Source organism: Canis lupus, chromosome 15 (assembly GCF_011100685.1).
Source record: "Canis lupus familiaris isolate Mischka breed German Shepherd chromosome 15, alternate assembly UU_Cfam_GSD_1.0, whole genome shotgun sequence".
NCBI classification, from domain to species: domain Eukaryota; kingdom Metazoa; phylum Chordata; class Mammalia; order Carnivora; family Canidae; genus Canis; species Canis lupus.
In genome coordinates, this window is record NC_049236.1 from 14712838 (window position 1) to 14738065 (window position 25228).

Consider the following 25228-nt stretch of genomic DNA (forward strand, 5'->3'; position numbering starts at 1 on the left):
GGGGCTCGTCTCCGTCTTTCCTTTAACCATGAGGTTCGCTAGGTGCCTGGGACACCCCAAGAGTGGAGAGGGCGTAGGCGGCGTGGGACGGTCCGGCGGGCCAACCCCAGCAGGCAGGAGCTGGGACTTGCAGCCGCGCAGGTCGCAGGCGGCGGTTCCCACACCAGCCCCGGGCCAGGGCCGCTCCCCGCGAGCGGAAGAACACTGCGCACGCGCACAGCCGACCAGCGCTGGCAGCGCCCGAGGAGCGCTCTGCGGACGGCCTGGCGTCGCCTCCAGCCCCCGGCGGCTCGCGGGGCCCAGCCACCTCCGCCTCGGCGGCCCAGCCGGGGTTCCCCCGCCCTCTCCGCGCAGGCGCGGGTGGAGACTGCGCGCGCAGGCGGGGAGCGTGCGCCGGCGGGAAGGGGAAGCGGCGGGTAAGAAGGGCCTGCGTCCGGGCGCGACTGTGACGGGGTTGGGAACGACCTCTTCGCGCTTGCGGCTCTCGGGCCCCCTGAGCAGAGCAGAGGAGCCTCCGGAGCCGCTTCCTCCGGCCGCTCACGCCGGCCTCCTATTCCAAGTGTTTCCGTCCGCACCTTTTCGCTTGGTCCGCTCCGCTCCTGCCTCTCCTCTCCCCGCCCCCACCCGGGAATCCGAAGGCCGAGCCCGCAGCCGGTCAGCCCCAGCCCGTGGCGGACCAATTAGGTAGCGACGAATGTTTATCCGCTTGTAGGGTCGCAGCAGCTTAGGGGGTTCTCACTCAGGCGCAAAGAGCCCCGTTGTTTTGTTTTGTTTGTTTTGTTTTTTTTAAAGATTTTATTTATTCATGAGAGACACACAGAGGCAGAGACAAGGCAGAGGGAGAAGCAGGCTCCTCACGGGTCTCCAGGATCACGCCCTGGGCTGAAGGTAGACACCCAGTCGCTGAGCCACTCGGGCTGCCCAAGAGCTGCTGCCGCCTTTTTTTTTTTTTTTTTTTCTTTCTTTCTTTCTTTCTTTCTTTCTTTCTTTCTTTCTTTCTTTCTTTCTTTCTTTCTTTCTCTTTCTTTTCTTTTCTTTCTTTTTCTTTTCTTCTTTTCTTTTCTTTTCTTTTCTTTTCTTTTCTTTTCTTTTCTTTTCTTTTCTTTTTTTTGTTAAACGCTTGCTCTTTCTGCCATCCTTTGCTGAAGCAGCTTCCCGATGCTCTCGGCGGTAAAGTCAAGGACACCAAACATAGGTCTTTACTTCCGGGCTTCTCCACCTGATAATCTCCCATTCAAGCTTGGGTCTCTTGAACCACGTCCCTCACATTCCTGTGCAGTGTGTCCCGGAGTTAGTTGTACTCGTTCCTTTGGAAATGAAGTTCTTCACGGGCAGCGGGATAGTATCAGCAATTACTAAGAAGCATGGTAACAGATTAGGATTTCTGCTGTCTGCTACCGGAGTGGATGGGTGTTCAGTGAGCTCGTTTGTAGCAGGAGGCAGCGTTTTAGTTCAGTGGCTGTGCTTGATGACTTGAAGCTGGGATAGAGGAGGTGCCTTGTAACTAAGCCACTGGGATCCAAACTCTGGTGACAGGAAGAAATCTAAAACAAAAATGCCTCACAGCTACGTCATGTTTAATAATATCTGCAGGTCGAATTTCTATGTAGAGATAAATGCACTGTTTGCTTTTATATGCCAGTTAAATGTAATATGTTGAATTCTGTAAATGCTGATGTGAAATTTTAGCAGCTGCTCTGGAACTTCTCAAATTTCTCAATTCCTAGATAATCAGCTTCATTAGTTTTACTTTGATAAGTTTAAGCGCTGTAAATGTAGCCACTTTTTTCTAATATCAGCCCACACCTTTCTGTCAGTTTTATTACTAGTTCCCTTTGACGCTTAGATTACAGAACCGTAGTCATTTTAAGATTTCCCTGTGCTTCATCTTCAAATGTCTTATATTACCGGATCTCCTGGTTTCTTAAAAAGTAAGTTGGATTTATCCTTTCAATTCTCATTGTTGAAGCTGTAAGGCTGTTTTCAGGTCTTTGCTACCTCTCTGTTCATCCCCTGGAAAGTACATGTAACAGTTCTGAGACATGACAATTTACCCTTGAGTCCATAAGGGCTCATTCCTCAATGTCTGTATTTGGGTTTCAAACCCTTTCTCTATAGGTTGTCCTAACAGTTACTGTGTGGGTGATCTGGTAGGAAAAGCCCAGGATTTAGAGTACTAAGACTTAGATTCAAATACTGAGACTCTCATTATACTAATGCTGTGTCCTTGAGAAGCTTTGAGCTTCAGTTTCTTACTCTCTGGTTTCAAATAACAGTATCTTTTCTTCCAGCCTCTTAATTGTGGCAGAATGTGTGGCGAGCCTATCGTAGTTAGACAAAAACAAGCTAAGCTGTTATTTTCTCACTGTACTTGTTCATTTCACAAATATTTGAAAACCTAATATATCTTAGGTACTGGTGCTATTGATATGAAAAATAGTTCCTAATTTTAAGGAACTGTCTTTCAGGAAGCTTTCAGAGGGGCGCCTGAGTGGTTCAGGGGCTCAGCGTCTGTCTTTGGCTCAGGGCGTGACCCTGGAGTCCCAGGATCGAGTCCCACATTGGGCTCCCTGCATGGAGCCTGCTTCTCTCTCTGCCTGTGTCTCTGCCTCTCTCTCTCTGTGTCTCTCATGAATAAATAAAATCTTTTTTTTAGAAAAAGGGAAGCTTTCAGAGGATGTGTGTGTCTGTAGGGAATAGAGTGGTAGAGTGTCTGGCAAGATAGAGCGTGCTATAGGCTCTAAAATAGGTAAATTTAGAGCAGTCCTGGTGGCTCGGGTTTAGCGGCGCCTTCAGCCCAGGGCCGGATCCTGGAGACCTGGGATGGAGTCCAACATCGGGCTCCCTTCATGGAGCCTGCTTCTCCCTCTGCCTGTGTCTCTGCCTCTCTCTCTCTCTTCCTCTCTGTGTGTCTGTCATGAATGAATAAATAAAATCTTTAAAAAAAAAAATAAGTAAATTTAGGGTGAGCACCAAATCCAGAGGAGAGAGGAACAGGGAAGTTCTGCAGGAAATTATGTATGAACAGAGTCTTGAATTGTAACAAAGATCCAAAAGGAAAAGGTGGGGAAGGATATCTTGAAAGAGACACTTTGAGAGAACTACAAATTGTTAGATTTTGTTGGAGTATTAAGTTCAAAGAAGAGTACGGGAGATAAGACTGGACAGGTAGAAGGAGGTGAGATTTGAAGGGCTTTGTGTGCTTAGTGTCAGATTGAAGGACTGTAAGCAGACAGTTGGCCTGATCACAGTTGCTTTTTGAAAATTCATTCTGGCTTGAGTGTATGCTTCCCTACTACAGTGTACAAAAACTTCTACCTTTGTACCTTATTTTCTTCATTTCACCCAGAAGGGCTTATGCCCTCTCCTCATATGTTAATATTTATCTTGCAGCATCCAGTTCAGGTCCCATTTCTACTGTGAAGCATCCTCCAATTATTTTAGGCCTTATTACTTATTCCCTTCCTGAAACCCTATTAGGAATAGTACCACACAGCTTTAGTCCTTACTTGTTTCATGTGTATTTTATGTCCCTAAATAGATTGTAAGCTTCTTGAAGGTAGGGAATATTTCATTTGTGTGTAAATAGAAGATGTGTTAAACACAAAAATATTTTGTCTTATTTCCTTCTATTTTGTTTTTCAGGGTAGGAACAGGTTATGGGCAACAGTCCTTTTAATTAATCTGTCACCATCATGGCTAATGAGGCCTGTCCCAAGGCTGGTGATAGTCCTTTTTCATCAGATAAACATGCCCAACTCATCTTGGCCCAGGTCAATAAAATGAGGAATGGAGAGCATTTCTGTGATGTGCAGTTACAAGTTGGAAAGGAAACTTTTAAAGTTCATCGACTGGTTTTGGCTGCCAGTAGTCCTTACTTTGCAGCTTTGTTCACTGGAGGAATGAAAGAGTCCTCAAAAGATGTTGTACAGATTCTAGGAATTGAAGCTGGAATCTTTCAAATACTTCTAGATTTCATTTATACAGGTATGTTAAATGAGCCTATAGCTTTGAGTGAAGAATGATGTAATCACTCATTGTAATGAGTTGATACAACTTATATGGAAAGTAATTCGATAGTATGTTATTATGAGTGTTTGAAAAGTTCCTATCTTTTGACTCAGTATTCCTTTTCTAGGAATCAAGGAATTAATTAGTGTTACAGACAAATGTTTATGTACCAGGATGTGTATTGTAACATTATGTATAAACAGTACATAATTGAATACAATTAATTATCCTTCAGTAGGTTATATGGTTAAATAAATTGTGGCACATTATATACCATGGAATATTTTTTAGATCTCTCAAATTATTTAAATAAATATATTATGGAAGAGTGTTTACAATATATTAAATGAAAAAAATTGCATATAAACACTGCTCTAGTTTTGTAAAGAAAAAAATTATGTATATTTGTACATAGGAAAAAGACCAGAATGTTACTAAGTGTTTATCTCTGGCTCATGGAATATGGAAGATCTTTATTTTTCCCTCTTTTTCTTTTGCCTCTTAAAATATTTATAATCGGTATGTATGTATTTTAGTTAAAACTTTTATTTTTAAAATGTTTTTGGGGACACCTGGGTGGCTCGGCGGTTTGGTGCCTGCCTTTGGCCCGGGGCGTGATCCTGGAGTCCCAGGATCGAGTCCCACGTCGGGCTCCCTGCATGGAGCCTGCTTCTCCCTCTGCCTGTGTCTCTGCCTCTCTCTCTCTGTCTCTCATGAATAAATAAATAAAATGTTTTTTAAAAATAAAATAAAATGTTTTTGAAGAGTTTTAATAAGATTAGAAAATGTACACAAAAAACTATGAAGTATAAGTTTTATGTGGTATATAACAAATATATATGGAAAAAAGATTTGAAAGATGCTGAAGTGTTAATATAGTGTATGTCTGTGGGAAAATGCATGATTTTCGTTTTTATACTTTTCTGCTTTGAAGTTTTTTTTGTGTGTGGTGAATATATATTACTCTTATAATTGGAAAAAAAATGTTTGAAAACAAAAACTATGTTTGGTCATCATGCTGTCCTTAAAGGATTACTTGTTGGAAAAAAAAAAAAAGGATTACTTGTTGGAAGATAATTATGTGACCTGCTAAAGTATTCTTTATTTAATGCATGGTACTTAAACCTGGAAAATGACAAAAGGAGGTTTATTGTGTTGTTTCATACTACGTTTTGCGAAAGTATCAGAAAATAACTCTTAATTTGGAGATTATAAAAATGACTTTTATTTACTGAAAGTTCAGCCTTATCTATTGGCTAATATGCAAATTAGCATTGAGGGATTTTTTTTTTTACCTTTTGTAAATGACTTGAGTGAGCTGAAAACAGCTTCATAAATGTCCTGCTTCTCTTATTTGCAAAATGTAAATTAATGCAGATTAATCCAATGGAATTAGTGTTGAACTACATAAAAACAAGAAAAGCTGCAAAGTGTCTATTCTGCCTTTCTTGTCTAAGGGTAGCAACAAGAGATACTTAGTGAAAGATGTTCCCACTACTATCACCATATTGGTGATTAGCACTTCCATCGAATAAATAAAAAGTGGTAAAACTCAGAGAAATAAAAGCTGTTGAGTATACCTGGGAGAAACAACATTCTAGAATATTGACATTTAAGGCTAAAATTGATATAACAATTAAGAACAGGGGCAGCCCCGGTGGCGCAGCAGTTTGGCAGCGCCTGCAGCCTGGGGTGTGATCCTGGAGACCCGGGATCGAGTCCCACATCGGGCTCCCTGTGTGGAGCCTGCTTTTCCCTCTGCCTGTGTCTCAGCCTCTCTCTCTGTGTCTATGAATAAATAAATAAAATCTTAAAAAAAAAATTAACAGAATTTGGCTACTAGTAAAAGCTATCACATGGCTTAACAAGATAGTTCATTTTTCCACAAAAATGAATTCATAGTAGGTGTCCCAAAGATGGTATGGTGGTTTCATGATGTCACTAGTGTCTATTAGTCTCCCAACAATTTGCTCTACCATGTATAGCTTGTAGCTTCTAATCTCTGGATCGCTGAATTCCAGCCAGTGGAAGGAGGAAGGGGAAATGCAAAGGGCCTGCTAGCTGAGTCTGTGCTGTCTTTTTAAGCTTTTCTGTTAGCTGTGCCCAATAACTGCTGTCTATAACCCATCCACAACAAAATCAAGGTTCTTAACAGAAACTTTTTTTTTAAAGATTTTATTTATTTATTTATTTTTTATTTGTTATTTTTTTATGATAGTCACACAGAGAGAGAGAGAGAGAGGCAGAGACACAGGCAAAGGGAGAAGCAGGCTCCATGCACCGGGAGCCTGACGTGGGATTCGATCCCGCGTCTCCAGGATCATGCCCTGGGCCAAAGGCAGGCGCTAAACCGCTGCACCACCCAGGGATCCCTGATTTTATTTATTCTTGACACACACACACACACACACACACACACACACACACACACACAGGCAGAGACACAGGCAGAGGGAGAAGCAGGCTCCACGCAAGGAGCCCAATGTGGGACTCGATCCCAGGTCTCCAGGATCACACCCTGAGCTGCAGGCAGCACTAAACCGCTGCGCGGCTGGGGCTGCCCTTAGCAGAACCTTATAAGGATGAAAAGAAAATGAATATTGAGTATTTACTGGACAGGGAACTTTGCAGTTTTTGATACAATTCATTCTTTAAAAAATACGTTCTTTCATTTTCATTGTAATAGCTTTTCCTTTTTGGGGGATGGGGGTGCAACAAAACCTGTTATTCTGTTGGTCTCTCCTTTGGGCTAATGTATACATTACTTATTAACCATTCACAGTGCTAATAGGTCTTTTTTTTAACTTTTTTTTTAAGATTTTTTATTTCTTTATTCATAGAGAGAGAGGGGGGCAGAGAGAGAAGCAGGCTCCATGCAGGGAGCCCGTCGCGGGACTCGATCCTGAGTCTCCAGGATCACACCCCGGGCTGTAGGCGGCGCTAAACTGCTGCGCCGCAGGGGCTGCTCCAGTGCTGATAGGTCTTTACAGATATTTCTCACCATAGATATTTATATACTTAGAATCAAATAACCTGGATTTGTGATCTAGCTCTGTCACTAATTAGCTATGTGATATATGATACAAGACATTTCCATTTAACTTTAATCATTCATTCTTTCAACAGATATTTATGGGTACTTTTTTTTTAGAAAAATAACCTTTAGGGACACCTGGGTGGCTCAGCCATTGAGCATCTGCCTAACCGCTCAGGATGTGATCCTGGAGTCCCAGGATCAAGTTCCACATCGAGCTCCCCACAGGGAGCCTGCTTCCCCCTCTGCCTGTGTCACTGCCTCTCTCTGTGTCTCTCATGAATGGATAAATAAAATCTTTTTTAAAAAAAAAAAAAGCTTTATACCCAATATGGGGTTTGAACTCAGAACCCCTGAAACACATGCTGTGCTGATGGAGCCAGCATTGTGCCCCATATGAATACTTCCCGTGAGCTAAGCTCTAGGGATATGACAGTAAACAAGACAGGCAGGGCTGCTGTCTTCTCAGAGCTTTATAGAGAGTGCAGTTTAGGGGCTTACAAATTTTTTTTAAAAGATTTTATTTATTCATGAGAGACACAGAGAGGCGCAGGAGACAGGCAGAGGGAGAAGCAGGCTCCCTGTGGGGAGCCTGATGTGGCACTTGATCTCAGGATCTGGGGATCATGACCTGAGCCAAAGGCAGACACTCAACCACTGAGCTACCCAGGCGCCCCTGATTGGAGATATTTAAACTTTTTTTTTTAATGTTTTCTTTTTAAAGATTTTATTTATTTATTCATGATAGACATAGAAAGAGAGAGAGAGGCAGAGACACAGGCAGAGGGAGAAGCAGGCTCAATGCAGGGAGCCTGATCTGGGACTCACCCCAGGTCTGCAGAATGTATGCCCTGGGCTGAAGGCGGCACTGAACCACTGAGCTACTAGCTGCCCACATTTAAACTTTCTGATTTCTGAGTGGCTCAGTCGGTACTCTTGATTTCAGTTCAGGTCTTGATCTCAGGGTTGTAAGTTCAAGCCCCATATTGGGTTCCATGCTGGATGTGGAGCCAACTTAAAGTTTTTAAAATATATAATAAATAAACTTTGCTTAATTGATAGAAAAAGAAAAAATAATACCTACTATATGGGGTTTTAGGGACAGTTAAATGAATGTATAAAGCAATGAATCCATCATTGTAAGTGTTCCATAAATGTTAGGTATCATCGTTTAAATTTTGCACTCTTTCTACAAATCCTTTGTTGCCTTTTTATTTAGCATTTATCAGCAAATTCTAAGTTATCAGTGGAATTAAGTATAATGCTTTTTTAATATAAATCAAATGTTTGTGTTTATTTTGTTTATTTTGTTTCCCTACTTTCCCAGGTATAGTGAATATAGGTGTGAATAACGTCCAGGAACTGATTGTCGCAGCAGACATGCTACAGTTGACTGAAGTTGTTAATCTGTGCTGTGAATTTCTGAAAGGACAGATTGATCCATTGAACTGCATTGGGATCTTTCAGTTCTCTGAGCAAATTGCCTGCCATGACCTTTTGGAATTCACAGAAAACTACATTCATGTCCATTTCTTAGAGGTTCATAGTGGGGAAGAGTTCCTGGCACTTACAAAAGATCAATTGATCAAAATTTTGCGAAGCGAAGAGCTCAGTATTGAGGATGAGTATCAGGTCTTCTTAGCTGCAATGCAATGGATTCTGAAGGACCTGGGAAAAAGAAGAAAACATGTGGTGGAAGTACTAGAACCAATTCGATTCCCTTTATTACCTCCTCAGAGGCTTTTAAAGTATATAGAAGGTAATAATTTTTTTGCATATCAAATAAGTCCATATCCAGTGTCTTTTTCTGTTTGAAATGTGATGTTTTCATTTTTCAGTTCAATAGCAAACATTTATTGAATGATTATTATATGCAAGATACAACTTTTGTGTTTTGCAGTTAGTAGTATTTCAGGATTTCTATCCATTATATTAATGAAATCCTTACATATCTTTCTTGAGATTAAATACTAAGATCAGAGCTATAGATAAAATTATTCACAGAGCTAAAACACCACTGCTGTATTGGGTAGTACTGATTATTTCAGTGTAAGATTTCCTCATGCTTCTTTAAAAAATTCAGCAAAACCTGACATTTGAGGAAAATGCGTATGCTAAAAACAAAACCCAAATTCAATAAATCCTGTAAGTCTTCTCATTATAAAATTAATTTCATATTGATATATATAGCCTTTTTTAAAAAAGATTTTATGTATTCATTCATGAGAGACCGAGAGAGAGAAGCAGAGATACAGGCAGAGGGAGAAGCAGGCTCCATGCAGGGAGCCCAGTGTGGGACTTGATCCTGTGACTCCAGGATCACGCCCTGAGTCTAAGGCAGGCACTAAACCGCTGAGCCACCCAGGTGTCCCAAATGGAGGATTTTTTAAAAAAAGATTTTAAGATATTTCAACTTTGAAACTTTCTTTTTGATCATATTAGAGAAAAAGTGGGCAATTTATGTAGAAAAATAATGAGACTCTACGACAAAATTCAGAGAGAGCAAAAAACTTAATAGAAAGGGTTAAATTGGGACGCCTGGGTGGCTCAGCAATTGAGCACCTGCCTTCAATGTGATCCCACAGTCCTGGGATCTAGTCCCACATTGAGCTCCCTGCATGGAGCCTGCTTCTACCTCTGCCTATGTCTCTGCCTCTCTCTCTGTGTGTCTCTCATGAATAAATAAATAAAATCTTAAAAAAAAAAAAGAAAGAAATGGTTAAATTATGTTATGTGAAATATGTAGATTTTCTTCCAGTACATATATTTTTTTGTATTTATCACTGGAATAATTCAGGAGATTTAATAGTACTACCTATATGATAATACATCTATTTCTTGCCATTTTAGAGAATGACTACTTTTTAAAAATGGTACATTCTCCTACAAACGTGTAGGTAATAAAGGATAATAAAACAACAAATTCCCCCAAAGTCCACTACCCAGAAATAACCAGTTATAATTAACATTCAGTAAACATCTTTCTAAATACTTCTGTATAAGAGGATGAATGATGGATGGGTGGATGTATGGTTGGATGGATAAACAGAAAAAAATATAAGAATCATTCTGTACATACTATTTATATAATACAAAAAGTATATTTAAATCTCACTAAAAGTAAAGAAAGGGAAGCAATAACTAATATCAGATGAACATTTCTTTATCTCAGGAAGTACTCATTCTAAAAAGTTCTTAACCAGTTAAGGACAAAAGATGAATATCATTAAAAGATTAAAAGTTTCATTTTGTGTTGCAATTTTATTTTTTGTTTTTATTATTTGAAAATTTTAATTCTAGTATATTTAAACATACAGTGTTTTGTGTTTCAGATTTTTTTTATTTTGAAAGATTTCATGTATTTGAGAGAGCGAGCATGAGCACGGGGAGAGGGAGGGAGCCTGAGTGAGCCACCCAGGCACCCCTTATGTTTCAATTTTAATTAATTATTATTTTTTAAATTTTTATTTATTTATGATAGTCACACAGAGAGAGAGAGAGAGAGGCAGAGACACAGGCAGAGGGAGAAGCAGGCTCCATGCACCGGGAACCCGATGTGGGATTCAATCCCGGGTCTCCAGGATCGCGCCCAGAGCCAAAGGCAGGCGCCAAACCGCTGCGCTACCCAGGGATCCCTAATTAATTTATTTTTAAAAAGATTTTATTTATTTATTCATGAGAGGCACACAGAGAGAGAGGCAGAGACAGAGGCAGAGGGAGAAACAGGGAGCCCAACGTGGGACTTGATCCCAGGTCTCCAGGATCACGCCCTGGGCTGAAGGCGGCACTAAACCGCTGAGCCACCCGGGCTGCCCAATATTACTTTTTTAAAAAGATTTTTAAAATTTAGGGCACCTGGGTGGCTCAGTTAGTTAAGCATCTGCCTTTAGCACAGGTCTTGATCCCAGGCTGGGATCAAGTGCGGCATTGGGCACCCCGCTCAGTGGGGAGCCTGCTTCTCTCTCTCCCACTCCCCCTGCTGGTGTGCTTGCGCGTGCTCTCTCTCTCTCTCTCTCTCTCTTTCTCAAATAAATAAAATCTTAAAAGAAAAAAGATTTTTAAAATTATTTTTTAAGTAATCTCTGTACCCAACATGGAGCTCGAATATACAACCCTGAGATCAAGAGTCGTGTGTTTTATCAAATGAACCATCCAGGCACCTCGAGGATGAGCATAATATTCTTTTTTTTTAAGATTTTATTTCAGAGAGAGAGAGCGAGAGAGAGCACATGGCTTGTGCCGTGAGCAGGAGGAGGGGCAGAAGGAGAGAGAGAGAATCTCAGATTCCCTTCTAAGTAGGGTCCAACATAAGCTCAATCTCATGACCCATGAGATCATGACCTAAGCCAAAATCAGGAGTCTGAGTCTTGATGAACTGAGCCATCCAGGCGTCCCGTAATTTTCACAGTATAGAAAGTAGGTTTAAAAAAAAAAAAAAAAAAGAAAGTAGGTTTTACTCTTAATCGTTTCCATTTTACAGACGAGTAAACTGAAGTCAGAGAGATTGGGTAATTTGTCCCTATCACATATTTAGTAAGTGGTAAAGCCTGGACTTGAACCCAGGTGTCTTCCAATCTACAGCTTAACCTAATATTCTTCAACCTCACCTCCAGCCCCATCCCCAGCCCCTACCCTTCCTTGGAAATTAGAAACATGAATGTGGGCATTATCTATAGGTGCTATTTCAGCACATGCGTCCTAGAAGGCTCAGCTTTAAGTCATAAATGGAGGGGTGCCTAGGTGGCTCAGTCAGTTGAGTGTTGGCCTTCAGCTCAGATCATGATCCCAAGGTCCTTGGATTGAGCCCCTGCTCAGCTGAGAGCTTGCTTCTCCCTCCCCATCTGCCTGATGTTCCCCCGTGCTTGTGCTGTCTCTTTCTCTGTCAAATAAATGAATAAGATTTTTAAAAAACTCATAAATGGAATCTCTCTGATGCTTCTAACAGAGGGATATAACTGCTTGATAACAACCATCAACTCTCACTTTGGCCAGCTAGGTGCTGGACACCCATGCATATAAAGGGAAGACCCAAGAAAGAGAAAAGGTGAATCTCATGCCGCAGATGCAGGGCTCAATCTCATGAGCCTGAGATCATGATCTGAGCTGAAATCATGAGTCGGTTGCTTAACTGACTGAGCCACCTAGTTGCCTTGGGGATAATTTTTTTTTTTTTAAGATTTATTTATTTATTGAAAGAGTGCACGCACTCTCAAGGGGGAGGAGGGGCAGAGGGAGAGGAGAGGGAGAATCTCATGCAGACTCCCTGCTGAATTCAGAGCCCAATACAGGGCTTGATCTCATGACCCATGAAATCATGAGCCAAATCAAGAGTGGGACAGTTAACCAACTGAGCTACCCAGCTACCCCCCAGCATAATATTCTTAAGTTATGATGATATTTCTCCCTGCCCCCAATCAAAGTTTATGACTTGGTCCTTATTTTTAAATGATTTGTTTTTTCTGCTTAGATGCCTGAAGAATTATTTTGTTATTTTTTTCCCCAAAAGATTAGTATCAACTCATATAAAAGATTAGCACCCAGGTGTGCTTTTTTAAAAAGTTTTTTTTTTAAGATTTTATTTTAATTTATTCATGAGAGACAGAGAAAGAGAGAGGCAGAGGGAGAGGCAGGCTCCCCGCGGGGAGCTAATGTGGGAATTGATCAGGTCCCAGGACCCCAGGATCATGACCCGAGCCACAGGCAGACTCCCAACCACTGGCACACCAGGTGATCCTTTAAAAAAGTTTTTACTTGAATTCCAGTTAGTTAATATACAGGGTAATATTAATTTCAGGTGTACAATATAGTGATTCCACACTTCCATACATCACCTGGTGCTTATCACACCAAGTGCACTCCTTAATCCCCATCATATATTTAACTGTTCCCCGCCTACCTCCCTAGGACCCAGTGAACTTTTTTAAAGATTTTATTTATTTATTTTGAGAGAAAATGGGAGGAGGGGAGGAGCAGAGGGGGAGGGAGAAGAAAAGGGAAGGGGAAAGAATCCTAAGCAGACTCAATGCTGAGTGTGGAGCCTGACTTGGGGCTTGATCTCATGACCCTGAGATCGTGACCTAAGTTGAAATCAAGAGTCAATGCTTAACCAACGAGCAATCCAAGCACCCCCTAAAAGTACTTTTGAACTATGAGAATAGATTTATTGTTTTAAAACCTTAGTTCTCATTGTTTTTATTACCTAGTAATAACTGATCAGTTATTTCAGGAAGCAAATATAAAGCTTTATTTATTCTCTGAAATATGACACTCAATAGGCAATGGTAATGGCATTTGTTTATTTTTATTACTCTTGATTTGTGTTAAAGTTTGTCATTTTTCATTAGAATATAATATATACCCTTTCCTTTTAAAGGTTTGGTTTTTCCTTCATTTAGGGGAAATCTTCCTATATGAGATTTCTCAATACTTCTAATGCTTGGTAGCCTTCATCCTTTTTTTTTTTTTTTTTTTTTTTTAATTTTTATTTATTTATGATAGTCACAGAGATAGAAAGAGAGAGGCAGAGACATAGGCAGAGGGAGAAGCAGGCTCCATGCACCGGAAGCCCGATGTGGGATTCGATCCCGGGTCTCCAGGATCGCGCCCTGGGCCAAAGGCAGGCGCCAAACCGCTGCGCCACCCAGGGATCCCCATCCTTTTTTTTTTTAAGGTTTTATTTATTTACTTTAGAGAAAGAGCATGAGAACAGGGGTAGGAGGAGCTGGGGGAGAGGAGCAAGCAGACTGAACGCTGAGTGCAGAGCCTGACTCAGGGCTTGATCCCACCACCCTGAAATCATGACCTGAGCCAAAATCAAGAGTCAGACACCCAACTGACTGAGCAGCCCAGGAGTGTCAGTCTTCATCATTTTATTGGAATTTCTTGGTCTTTCAGATTTATCATCTAATGTTAAAATATTTTCATTTGCTATGTATTCACAGTTGTTTAAGTCTTTAGTCTAAATCGATAGTTTTTTAGTCATGTCTGTTGTGCTTTTTGTTTCTAATTTATTAAGTCTGCAGTACTATCATTTCAAGTTCTCACTTTGTTTCCTTAGCAAGGCATCTCATTCTGTCTTGGAGCTCTTTTTTTAAAATAGGATCTATATTCTTTAAAAAATTTTTTGTTTATTTACTTTTAAATATTTTATTTATCCATGAGAGACACAGAGAGAGTGAGAGGCAGAGACACAGGCAGAGGGAGAAGCAGGCTTCATGCAGAGACCCTGATGTGGACTGGATCTCGGGTCCCCGGGATCATACCCTGGGCTGAAGGTAGCGCTAAACTGCTGAGCCACCTGGGATCCCCTAAATTTTTTGTTTTATTTTTATTTTTATTTTTTAATTTTTATTTATTTATGATAGTCACACAGAGAGAGAGAGAGAGGCAGAGACACAGGCAGAGGGAGAAGCAGGCTCCATGCAGGGAGCCCGATGTGGGACTCGATCCCAGGTCTCCAGGATCGCGCCCTGGGCCAAAGGCAGGTGCTAAACCGCTGCACCACCCAGGGATCCCAAATTTTTTGTTTTAAATAGGCTCCATACCCAGCGCAGGGCTTTGGTTTTTTTTGTTTGTTTGTTTGTTTTTAAGATTTTATTTATTTATTCATAGAGACACAGAGAGAGAGAGAGGCAGAGACACAGGCAGAGGGAGAAGTGGGCTCCATGCAGAGAGCCCGACGCGGGACTCGATCCACGGTCTCTAGGATCACACCCTGGGCTGCAGGTGGCGCCACTGGGGCTGCCCCAGCGCAGGGCTTTGAACGCACAACCCTGAGATCCTGAGATGGAGAGTTGCATACTGTACCAACTGAGCCAGCCAGGTGCCCCAGATCTGTATTCTTAAGTATTTCCATCCTGTGAAGTCTGTATGGCAACTCTGTTTCCATTTGTGGCTAATGTTTTCTTCCAGAATGAATTCTTCAATCTCTCTTCTTTTTCCTGGGATATATTTTAATAGTTGTATTGTTATTTCTTGATATATTTCTCATGTATAACTTGAGGAACTCTATTCAAACCAGTTCACTCTGATAATGGAAAAGCTAATGCTTCTTGATATCCTTTCTACCTTAGTGTAACTTCCATCTAAAATTTGAGGACTAACACCAATAAAAAATAAATTAAAAAAAAAATAAAATTTGAGGACCGTGTTGTGTTTTCTCCTCTTCTTTCTAGCCTGAGTATGAAGGTGGTAGAAGAACAGAGATCAGCTAAGGCTTAGATATTTGCTTAGAGACCTGGGCTCTGAGTTCTCTCGAAGATTTTGTTCTTGATCTCGTATCAGGGCTTACTTAACCCAGCTAAGGATGCTAAGGATGTGTCTCACTAGTGTGGACTTCGGCTAGTACTATACTCTGTTAGATGGTAAAGACCAATGGTCCTATAAAGGACTTCTCGTAGTTTTTTTGTTTTTTCTTTGACTTCTCAGTTCTGCTTCTTACCTGCTCATTCTACCTTTCCAAAATATTAGTCATTAGTGAGAATTCTCAAGATTTAGTTAATTGACCTTGTTTGCTCAAAATTGCTTCTGGACTATAGGGACAAGGCTGGGAGACAGTCACTTGCTAGCATATATGGTGCCTTTCTGCAAATTAGAAAATAGTGCCCTTTCAAGGGACCAGGTCTTATAGCTTGCCAAGTGGGACACAGTTTGACTTTCATCCCCACTTCACCTCAACTAAGCATCCTTGAGCAGGAACAATCTACCTAGTCATGCTCAAAGTCAGACCTCATGCCACTAGAATCTTTTGTTTCTTGCTTTGACTATTATTTTTTTAAGTATGTGACTAATTTTTATCTTTTTGTTATTAAGTCATAAGTGTAGAATATTGGGCTATTTTATTTTTCTATTTAGTTAGATAATCATTATCCTATTTTACTTTGCCATCTTTGTTTAGAAATCCTCAAATTAGAGAATAAAAAAAAATCCTCAAATTAGATATTATGAAGCATATTGTTAAAAACAATCTTTGATTTAAGGAAAGTATATTCTTTTTAAGATTTTATTTATTTATTCATGAGAGAGAGAGGCAGAGACATAGGCAGAGGGAGAAGCACGCTCCCTGTGAGGAGCCTGATGTAGGACTTGATCTCAGGACCCCGGGATCACAACCTGAGCCAAAGGCAGATGCTCAACCACTGAGCCACCCAGGCACCCCTAGAACAGTATATTCTTTTTTTTTTTTTAATACTTTATTTATTCATGAGAGACACAGCAAGAGAGAGGCAGAGACACAGGCAGAAAGAGAAGCAGGCTCCACACAGAGAACCCGATGTGGGACTCAATCCCGGGACTCCAGGGTCACGCCCTGGGCCAAAGGCAAGTGCTCAACAGCTGAGCCACTCAGGCGTCCCCAGAAAAGTATATTCTTTAGTAACAATGAGAAAAATAATATTTGGTATTGTGGGACACAACCACCATTGGTTGATGATGAGTTTTTATTTTTTGATAAATGTGTTTTATCTTTATGGGAACATATCTTTTCAATATTGCTTAAAAGTTGATTAAAACAGTATCTTGTTAAACTTACTTTAGGAGTATCCGATTTTAATCTTCGTGTTGCATTGCAAACACTTTTGAAAGAGTACTGTGAGGTGTGCAAATCTCCCAAAGAGAACAAGTTTTGTAGTTTTCTGCAGACATCTAAAGTTCGACCTCGGAAGAAAGCAAGAAAGTACCTGTATGCAGTAGGTGAGAACTTTTTAAAAAATGATACAAATAATCTTTATTTTTAGGATTAAAACCTTTTAATAATTTATTTTATTTATTTATATTTTTTGTTGTTATTTTAAACATCAGAATATGCAAGTGTGTCAAAAAGGCATATTTAATTTCACATATAGGCTACAAATTAGTTAATTGTGTTTAATTACAGTGGCTACATCTAAGAATAAGTAGCTATTTACTCAACATCTATTATTCTGTGATTTAAATTGTTGGGTTCTTAGATTGCCCAATTACCGCCTAAAAAATCCAACTTACGGAATACTGCTTTAAAGGTTAAAAATGTGAATTCTAATGAAAAATAAGGAAAATCTCAAAAATTTTTAACTACTCATGGTGTCTTAGATGATTAGGGATTATAGGAACCAATGGTCTCTAAAGTGTGAGTTGTTGCAGGATAATCCACAGGAGTATCAGATGAACACATTAAAATATATTTTAAACTTTAAAAAGCATTAAATTTTATTAATATGTGATGTATATTTAGACAAATTGTCCAAATTTATGTACATATTTCATATATACTTCATAACATAATTTATAATTTGTATATAATTATATGTATAATTTCATGTATGCAATAACATAAATATGTAATTTTTGAGTGTATACTGTGATTTTTTACTATGGGACATGCAGTTAAAGGTTTCAACTCACTATTTTTTTAAAGATATTATTATTTTAGAGAGAGAGTAACAGAGGGCACAATTAGGATGAGGAGCAGAGGGAAAAGCAGACTTCTCACTGAACAGGGAGCCTGATGTGGGGGGCTTGATCCAGGACTCCAGGATCATGACCTGAGCTGAAAGCAGACGCTTAACCAACTGACCCACCTAGGCACCCCTCAACTCACTATTTTTTTTTAAATTTTTTTTTTTTTTTTTTTTTTATTTATGATAGGCACACAGTGAGAGAGACAGGCAGAGACACAGGCAGAGGAAGAAGCAGGCTCCGTGCACCAGGAGCCTGACGTGGGATTCGATCCTGGGTCTCCAGGATCACGCCCTGGGCCAAAGGCAGGCGCTAAACCACTGCGCCACCCAGGGATCCCTCAACTCACTATTTTTAAGTGAAAAAGATACTAATAGAAGTCATAATGAGACCTCCTAACTAGACAGATAATCAGTTCCTTTTATGTTTATCTAACATTCTATTATAACCCAAACCAGGTGGTATAACACTATGGTTGGCCTCATTGCATTTAAGCCATAATCTTTCAGGACTTGGCTCATTTAAGAATAATATATGTACGTATGATAGGTTCTAAGCACTTATTCAAGAAAGAAAGAGAGAGAGAGAGAGAGAGAGAAAGAAAGAAAGAAAGAAAAAAGAAAAGAAAAAAGAAAAGAGAAGAAAAAGAGAAAGAGAGAGAGAGAAAGAAGAAAGGAAAGAATAAAAAGAAAGCACTTATTCCTTGCTATGCAATATAGACTGTCAAGATGTAGAGGGCTAGATTTTTCTCATTACTGTCATTTCCATATTTAGCAGTAAAGTATTCGCTATATATTTCCTTTCCTTCATTCAGGTGGATATACTCGGTTGCAGGGGGGTCGTTGGAGTGATAGCAGAGCTCTCAGCTGTGTAGAACGTTTTGACACCTTTAGCCAGTATTGGACCACTGTGTCTTCACTTCATCAGGCTCGATGCGGGCTGGGAGTAGCAGTTCTGGGAGGGATGGTTTACGCTATTGGAGGTAATAATGAAAATGTCTTTTTTCCCTTCTTAGTCTCTAGTTGTAATCTGGTTGCACTCTTATAAACTCATATATATTGTTAGGTACTGTGGGATATACATAGATATCATTGTGCTTAATAAATATTTAATGAATAATGAATAAATGAATGAAAAAAAAGAAACAGAAGATATTGAATGTTTCAGACCAAAGGAATACTCTGATTTATCACAAGACAGAATATTTAGGTTTGTTTTAAGGAAAAGTTGTATATAAAATACACCAAAATTTAGGTCAATGTTTGTGATAAAAACTGTTTTAATTTTGAAATTTAATTTCATATACTGGAAGCTCATTACAAATCACTTTTAATTAAACAAGTTATCTGGACAGTGCAATTTATAAAAACCAAATCAGCTAGACATTGGCATATATTTCCTGATTGAAATCACTGTGTTTTCTGAAACTATTATGAATTGTAAAATGTTTAATAAAATTAAGTAAAGGAGTTTTGACTATTGGGGGGAACTAATTACAAGAGGAAGATCTAAAGAAAAATAAATACTAACACTTTTATATCAATATTTACTTCTGGATAGTTTGTTTTTATAGCAACAAGCCTAGTTAGGTCATCTCTAACCCTTACAACTAATCTTTATGCCTTATTTCTGTGGGTTAGTCTAAAACACAAAAGGTTGTAAATTGAAAAAACCTATTTTAAAGATTAAAGTGATTAAAGATTTATTTGTTTATTATTTTAGAGAGAGAGCACTACCAGGAGGGGCAGAGGGAAAGGGACAATCTCAAGCAGACACAGTGCTTAGCCCAATGTAGGGCTTGACCTCAAAATTTTGAGATCATAGCCTGAGTGGAAACTAAGAGTTGGTTGCTTAACCGACTGGGTCACCCAGGCATCTCTTGAAAACGTTATTATTTATTACCTATGATACTGATGATACCATCGGTTTAAGGTAAGAGAGATAAAGAGAATATTTGGTTTTTACTTCTTTTTTGGAGGGAACATAATTGTCCCTTTATTTTTATTTTTATTTTTTAAGATTTTATCCATCTATTTATGAGAGACACAGAGAGAGAGGCAGAGACACAGGCAGAGGAAGAAGCAGGCTCCACGCAGGGAGCCTGATGTGGGACTTGATCCCGGGACTACAGGATCATGCCCTGGGCCAAAGGCAGGCGCCAAACCACTGAGTCACCCAGGGATCCCCATAATTGTCCCTTTAAAACAGTTCATTAAGAGGCAGCTGGGTGGCTCAGATGGTTAAGCAGCTGACTCTTGATTTCAGTCTCATCATGATCTCAGGGTTGTGAGATCAAGCCCCATGTTGGGCTCTGCTCAGTGCAGAGTCTGCTTGTCCCTCTCCATCTGCCCCTCCCCCTTGTGCTTGCACACACTCTCTCTCACAAATTAAATAAATAATAAAATATATTATTTATGTATGAATGTATTTATAAGTAGGCTCCACACCCGTTGTAAACTCATGACCGAGCTTCAGAGCCACATGTTCTACCAACTGAGTCAGCCAGGTGCCCAACTTTGTCTATTATTATTAATACTATCAACATTGCTATCTTAAGATATTTTATAATATATAATTTGTATTAAAATGTAGATTTGTGATAGAGAATTTTGCTGAAATTGAGGCATATGAAAAAAAATAAAAATCACCCATACTCTAATCCTGTCAGAGATAATCACAATATTTGGTTTATTTCCCTCTATATACATATCTGGGTTAATATTCTAAGTACTATTTTTAAAAATTCAGATATAATTTACATACCATAAAAATCACCATTTAAGGGGAATCCCTGGGTGCCTCAGCAGTTTAGTGCCTGCCTTTGGCCCAGGGCATGATCCTGGAGTCCCGGGATCAAGTCCCACGTTGGGCTCCCTGCATGGAGTCTGCTTCTCCCTCTGCCTGTGTCTCTGCTTCTCTCTCTCTCTCTCTCTCTCTCTTTCTCTGTGTCTCTCATGAATAAATCTTAAAAAAAAAAAAAATCCCCATTTAAAATATACTGTTTAGTGGTTTTATTTATTTATTTTTTTAGCATATTCACTAGTTGTACAGCCATCATTACTGTTTAATTCCAGAACATTTTTATCACTGCAAAAAGCCACTTTTATTATTTAGGAAAATTTTTATTTTATTTTATTTTATTTTATTTTATTTATTTTATTTTTTTAGGGAAATTTTTATATCAGCATAGGGAATTGTTTATGAGCTATGTTCAGTCTGGCAAGTAGGCCTTTCTAAGGACATGCATTCTCAGGCCTGCTGTGCTAATTCTTTTGGGCAGTTTTGTATATGTTCAGGATTCTAGGTCCTCATAAGGTATTATGCTGCAAATACCTTTTGCTACTCCTGTGTTTCATATTCCACTCCATCTTTTTTTCTTATGATATCTTCTGATAAACATATTTTTCATTTTAATGTAGCCAACTTCAATGGTTATGTTTTTTTTTTTTTAAGATTTTATTTATTCATGAGAGACAGAGAGAGAGAAAGGCAGAGACACAGGTAGAGGGAGAAGCAGGCTCCATGCAGGGAGCCTGACGTGGGACGCGATCCCGGGACTCCAGGATCACGCTCTGGGCCAAAGGCAGGCGCTAAACTGCTGAGCCACCCAGGGATCCCTCAATGGTTAGTGTTAAAGAAATACTTCCCTACTCTAAAGTCAGGAGGATATATACTTCTATTGTTTTCTAAAATTTTAGTTTTGTCACTTATGTATGTCTGTAATCCACCAGGAATTGAGATTTTAGTTAGTATGAATAGAGAACCAGTTTCATCCTTTCCTTGTATATATAATTAATCAATTATCCCAGCATAAAAGGCTTTTGTTTCCCTACTGCTGTGTATGCAAACTGTGTCATATATCAGGTAATCCTATATGTGTGTATCTGTTTCTAGAATTTCTGTTCTGTTCAGTCTTTATATATCCTTATCTTAATTATTATACCTCTGTTTTAAGTCTGATAAACTTATCTGATAGGATAGTTTCTCTCATTATTCTTGTGTGTGACTACTTGGCTATTCTAGGCCCTATGTACTTCCATATAAATTTTAGAACCAGTTCACCAAATCTGTTTTTTTCTTTTGCCAAATCTATTTTTACAAATAATGTATAATTCCACTTATATGAGGTACCTAGAGTAGACAAAATCATAAAAGACAAACTATAATGATGGTTGGCTGGAGAAGGGGGGAGATAGGGGAGTTATTGTTTGAATCTGTGTAGTGTTTCAGTTTTACAAGATGTAAAGAGTTTTGGGGATGGATAGTGGTGATGGTTGCACAAAACTGTGAACATGTTTAACATTACTGAACTCTACATTTAAAAATGGTTAAGATGGGGTGCCTGGGTGGCTCAGTCAGTTAAGTGTCTGCCTTTGGCTCAGGTCATGATCTTAGGGTCCAGGGGTTGAGCCACTCATCAGGCTCCTTGCTCAGCTGGGAATCTGCTTTTCCTTCTCCCTCTGCCCCTCCCTCTGCTCATGTGCTTGCACATGTGTGTGCGTGCTCTTTCTCTCCCCCCCCCCCACTGTCTCTTTCAAATAAAATCTTTTTAAAAAAATTTTATTCATTTATTCAGGAGAGACACACACACAGAGAGAGAGAGAGAGAGAGAGAGAAGGTAGAGACACAGGCAGAGGGAGAAGCAGGCTCCATGCAGGGAGCCTGACGTGGGACGCGATCCCGGGACTCCAGGATCACACCCAGGCCGAAGGCAGTGCTAAACCGCTGAGCCACCCAGGCTGCCCTCAAATAAAATCTTTTAAAAAATGGTTAAGATGGTAAATTTTATGTTACTTGTATTTTATCACAATAAAAAAATATGTTTCAAGTTGAGATTACATTAAATCTGTAAATCAGTTTGGGGATAATCATCTTTACATTGACTCTTCTAATTCATGAACATCATATATCTCTTTATTTGCTTACATATTCCTTAATTTAAAATTATATCTAAATGAAGTTTATAAATTTTATCTGCCAGAGGTCTTGTACAATCTGATTAGTTTTATTTCTAGGTATAGTATATTTTAAAATTCTATTTTAGCTTTGCGCAGTGGCAGTATCGTAGCCAATGAGGTTTATCCGAGGCGCGATTATTGCTAATTGAAAACTTAAAATTCTATTTTAAGTGGTACCTTTTTAGAAATTTTTCTTTTTTTTTTTTTTAAGATTTTATTTATTTATTCATGAGAAATACAGAGAGGAGAGAGAGAGGCAGAGACACAGGCAGAGGGAGAAGCAGGCTCCATGCAGGGAGCCAGGTGTGGGACTCAATCCCAGGTCTCCAGGATCAGGCCCTGGGCTGAAGGCAGCACTAAACCACTGAGCCACCCGGGCTGCCTCTATTTTCTCTTTTTTGCTAGATAAGGATTGCATTAAAATTCACATTATACCAGAGCCAGGTATCCAAACTAAATACATGAAAAAATATAAAAGTTTTAAAGTACAAATTTTATCCTCAAAACTTACATGGATTATTTGGGTGGTAGAATTAGAAATAGATAATAGGAAAACTATGCCTTGCTTCATTAAGTGGGCTTTAATAAATGACAATGCTATTGATTCATAATAACACTGAGCAAATTAATTTTAATGAATAGTATAAAATCAGACATTAAGGAGTGAATTTCTTTTTTTTTTTTTTAATTTTATTTATTTATTCATTAGAGAGACAGAGAGAGGCAGAGAGACACAGGCAGAGGGAGAAGCAGGCTCCACTCAGGGAGCCCGATGTGGGACCCGATCCCGGGTCTGCAGGATCACGCCCTGGACTGAAGGCGGCGCTTAAACCGCTGAGCCACCAGGGCTGCCCAAGGAGTGAATTTCTGATATCATGGAATGCTACTAAATATTGTATTATGGTTCTAGGCTATTAGCATTACTAAACCTTCTGATATATCTCTTTTATTTAACTTAGGTGAAAAGGATTCAATGATTTTTGACTGTACCGAATGCTATGATCCAGTTACTAAACAGTGGACAACTGTAGCTTCAATGAATCACCCCCGCTGTGGCTTGGGAGTGTGTGTGTGTTATGGGGCTATCTATGCTTTGGGTAATTATGCTTTGCAGTTTAAGGATGTCTAATATTATTTAAGTTCTTAGATTCTAATTACTTTAGGCATTTTTCTTCCCTCCCATAAGCAACTTAATGTCTTTTCAGCTTTATAATTTGTTTTTTAAATCATCACTCCTAGTTTCTTTTTTTTTTTTTTTAAGATTTTATTTATTTATTCATAGAGACGCAGAGAGAGAGAGCAGCAGAGACACAGGCAGAGGGAGAAGCAGGCACCATGCAGAGAGCCTGACGTGGGACCCGATCCAGGGTCTCCAGGATCACTCCCTGGGCTGCAGGCAGCGCTAAACTGCTGCGCCACCAGGGCTGCCCAGCTTTATAATTTTAAAAAAAAATATTTTATTTATTTATTTGACAGAGTGCAAAAGCAGAGGGAGTGGCAGGCAAAGGGAGAGGGAGAAACAGGCTCCGCACAGATCAGGGAGTCTCTGATGAGGGGCTCAATCCCAGGACCCTGGGATCATGACTTAAGTCAAAGGCAGATGCTTAACTGACTGAGCCACTCAGGCGCCCCTAAATTTTTATTTTCAAAATTGAATTACTTGGGGAATATTGTCAAGTATGGAGTTCTTAGGAGATGGAGGTAAAGTGTAGATAACATGTCGAGTGAAGCACTTTAACTAGTTAAATCCCATGATAAAGATAACCATTCTGAATATGCAGAAGTTGTTTCAAAAGATAGTTTTGCAAAATACCTTATTTCCTAAGCAATAGGAGCTTTAGGTTTTATTTTGTTTATTTTTTAAATCTCTGATGAAAACGAGGCAGAGAGTTAAGATCTAAGTTTTATAGTCAGATTCTAACTTTCTGATCTTAGACAAATAACCTCTCTGGTCCATGTGATAATCATTTACAATATAAAGTTGCTAGATTAGATGTTTTCTAAGGTATTTTTCATAGATAAGACTCTTTATCCAGAAATGACATTTTTCTATTTGGTTACAGGTGGATGGGTTGGAGCTGAGATAGGGAACACCATTGAACGATATGATCCTGATGAAAATAAGTGGGAAGTAGTTGGCAACATGGCTCTGTCGCGCTACTACTTTGGGTGTTGTGAAATGCAAGGTAATTGCTTTCTAAAAAATTTTTCCTGAAAATTTGTTTTATTTATTTATTTTTGGGGGCAGGGAGAGGGAGAGGAGAGAGAGAATCCGAAGCAGGCACCATGTTCATTGCAGAGCCCAATGCAGAGCTCAGTCTTAGCAACTCTGAGATCATAACCTGGGCTGAAATCAAGAGTCAAATATTTAACTGACTGAGCCACCCTGCTCCCTCTTTTACTTTCCTTGTAAAAATATTTTTTTTTAAAAAACTAAGCTTGAGGTTTTATTTTCATAAACCTTTATGTCTGTTCGTATTGAATGATTGGCACTAACAGTATAGAAGTATTGCATTATATATATAGATAGATAGATTTAGATTTCATTCATTCATTCATTCGAGACACAGAAAGAGAGAGGTAGAGACATAGGCAAAGGGAGAAGCAGGCTCCATGCAGAGAACCCAATGTAGGACTCAATCCTGGTATTCCAGGATCACACCCTGAGCTGAAGGCAGATGGGCCTTAACTGCTGGGCCACCCAGGAGTCCTGCTTTTAATATTTTATGTTTTAACCTCTTATATCTTTACTTCTGTATTGCCAAAATAATAGTTTTTTCCCCAAAATAAA

The 25228-nt window shown here is 39.4% G+C and overlaps 1 protein-coding gene and 1 pseudogene across 7 annotated transcripts in view; both read left to right on the forward strand.

Moving 5' to 3' along the window:
- Window positions 1-283: 283 nt before the first annotated feature.
- Window positions 284-25228, forward strand: part of IPP (intracisternal A particle-promoted polypeptide) — a 47928-nt gene continuing 22983 nt past the window's right edge. For 3 of the 7 annotated variants that reach the window (XM_038558204.1, XM_038558207.1, XM_038558202.1), the window contains exons 1-7: window positions 380-684; window positions 3646-3987; window positions 8373-8804; window positions 16580-16735; window positions 18294-18461; window positions 23397-23534; window positions 24501-24623. In XM_038558204.1, the coding sequence (XP_038414132.1) occupies window positions 3696-3987; window positions 8373-8804; window positions 16580-16735; window positions 18294-18461; window positions 23397-23534; window positions 24501-24623 (1309 nt within the window). In that variant the 5' untranslated portion in view covers window positions 380-684; window positions 3646-3695. Of the gene's footprint in view, window positions 685-3645; window positions 3988-8372; window positions 8805-16579; window positions 16736-18293; window positions 18462-23396; window positions 23535-24500; window positions 24624-25228 lie in introns of all 7 variants that reach the window. The other 4 variants (XM_038558203.1, XM_038558206.1, XM_038558209.1 and 1 more) reach the window with 4 other exon arrangements.
- Window positions 22522-22647, forward strand: LOC119869443 (annotated as a pseudogene).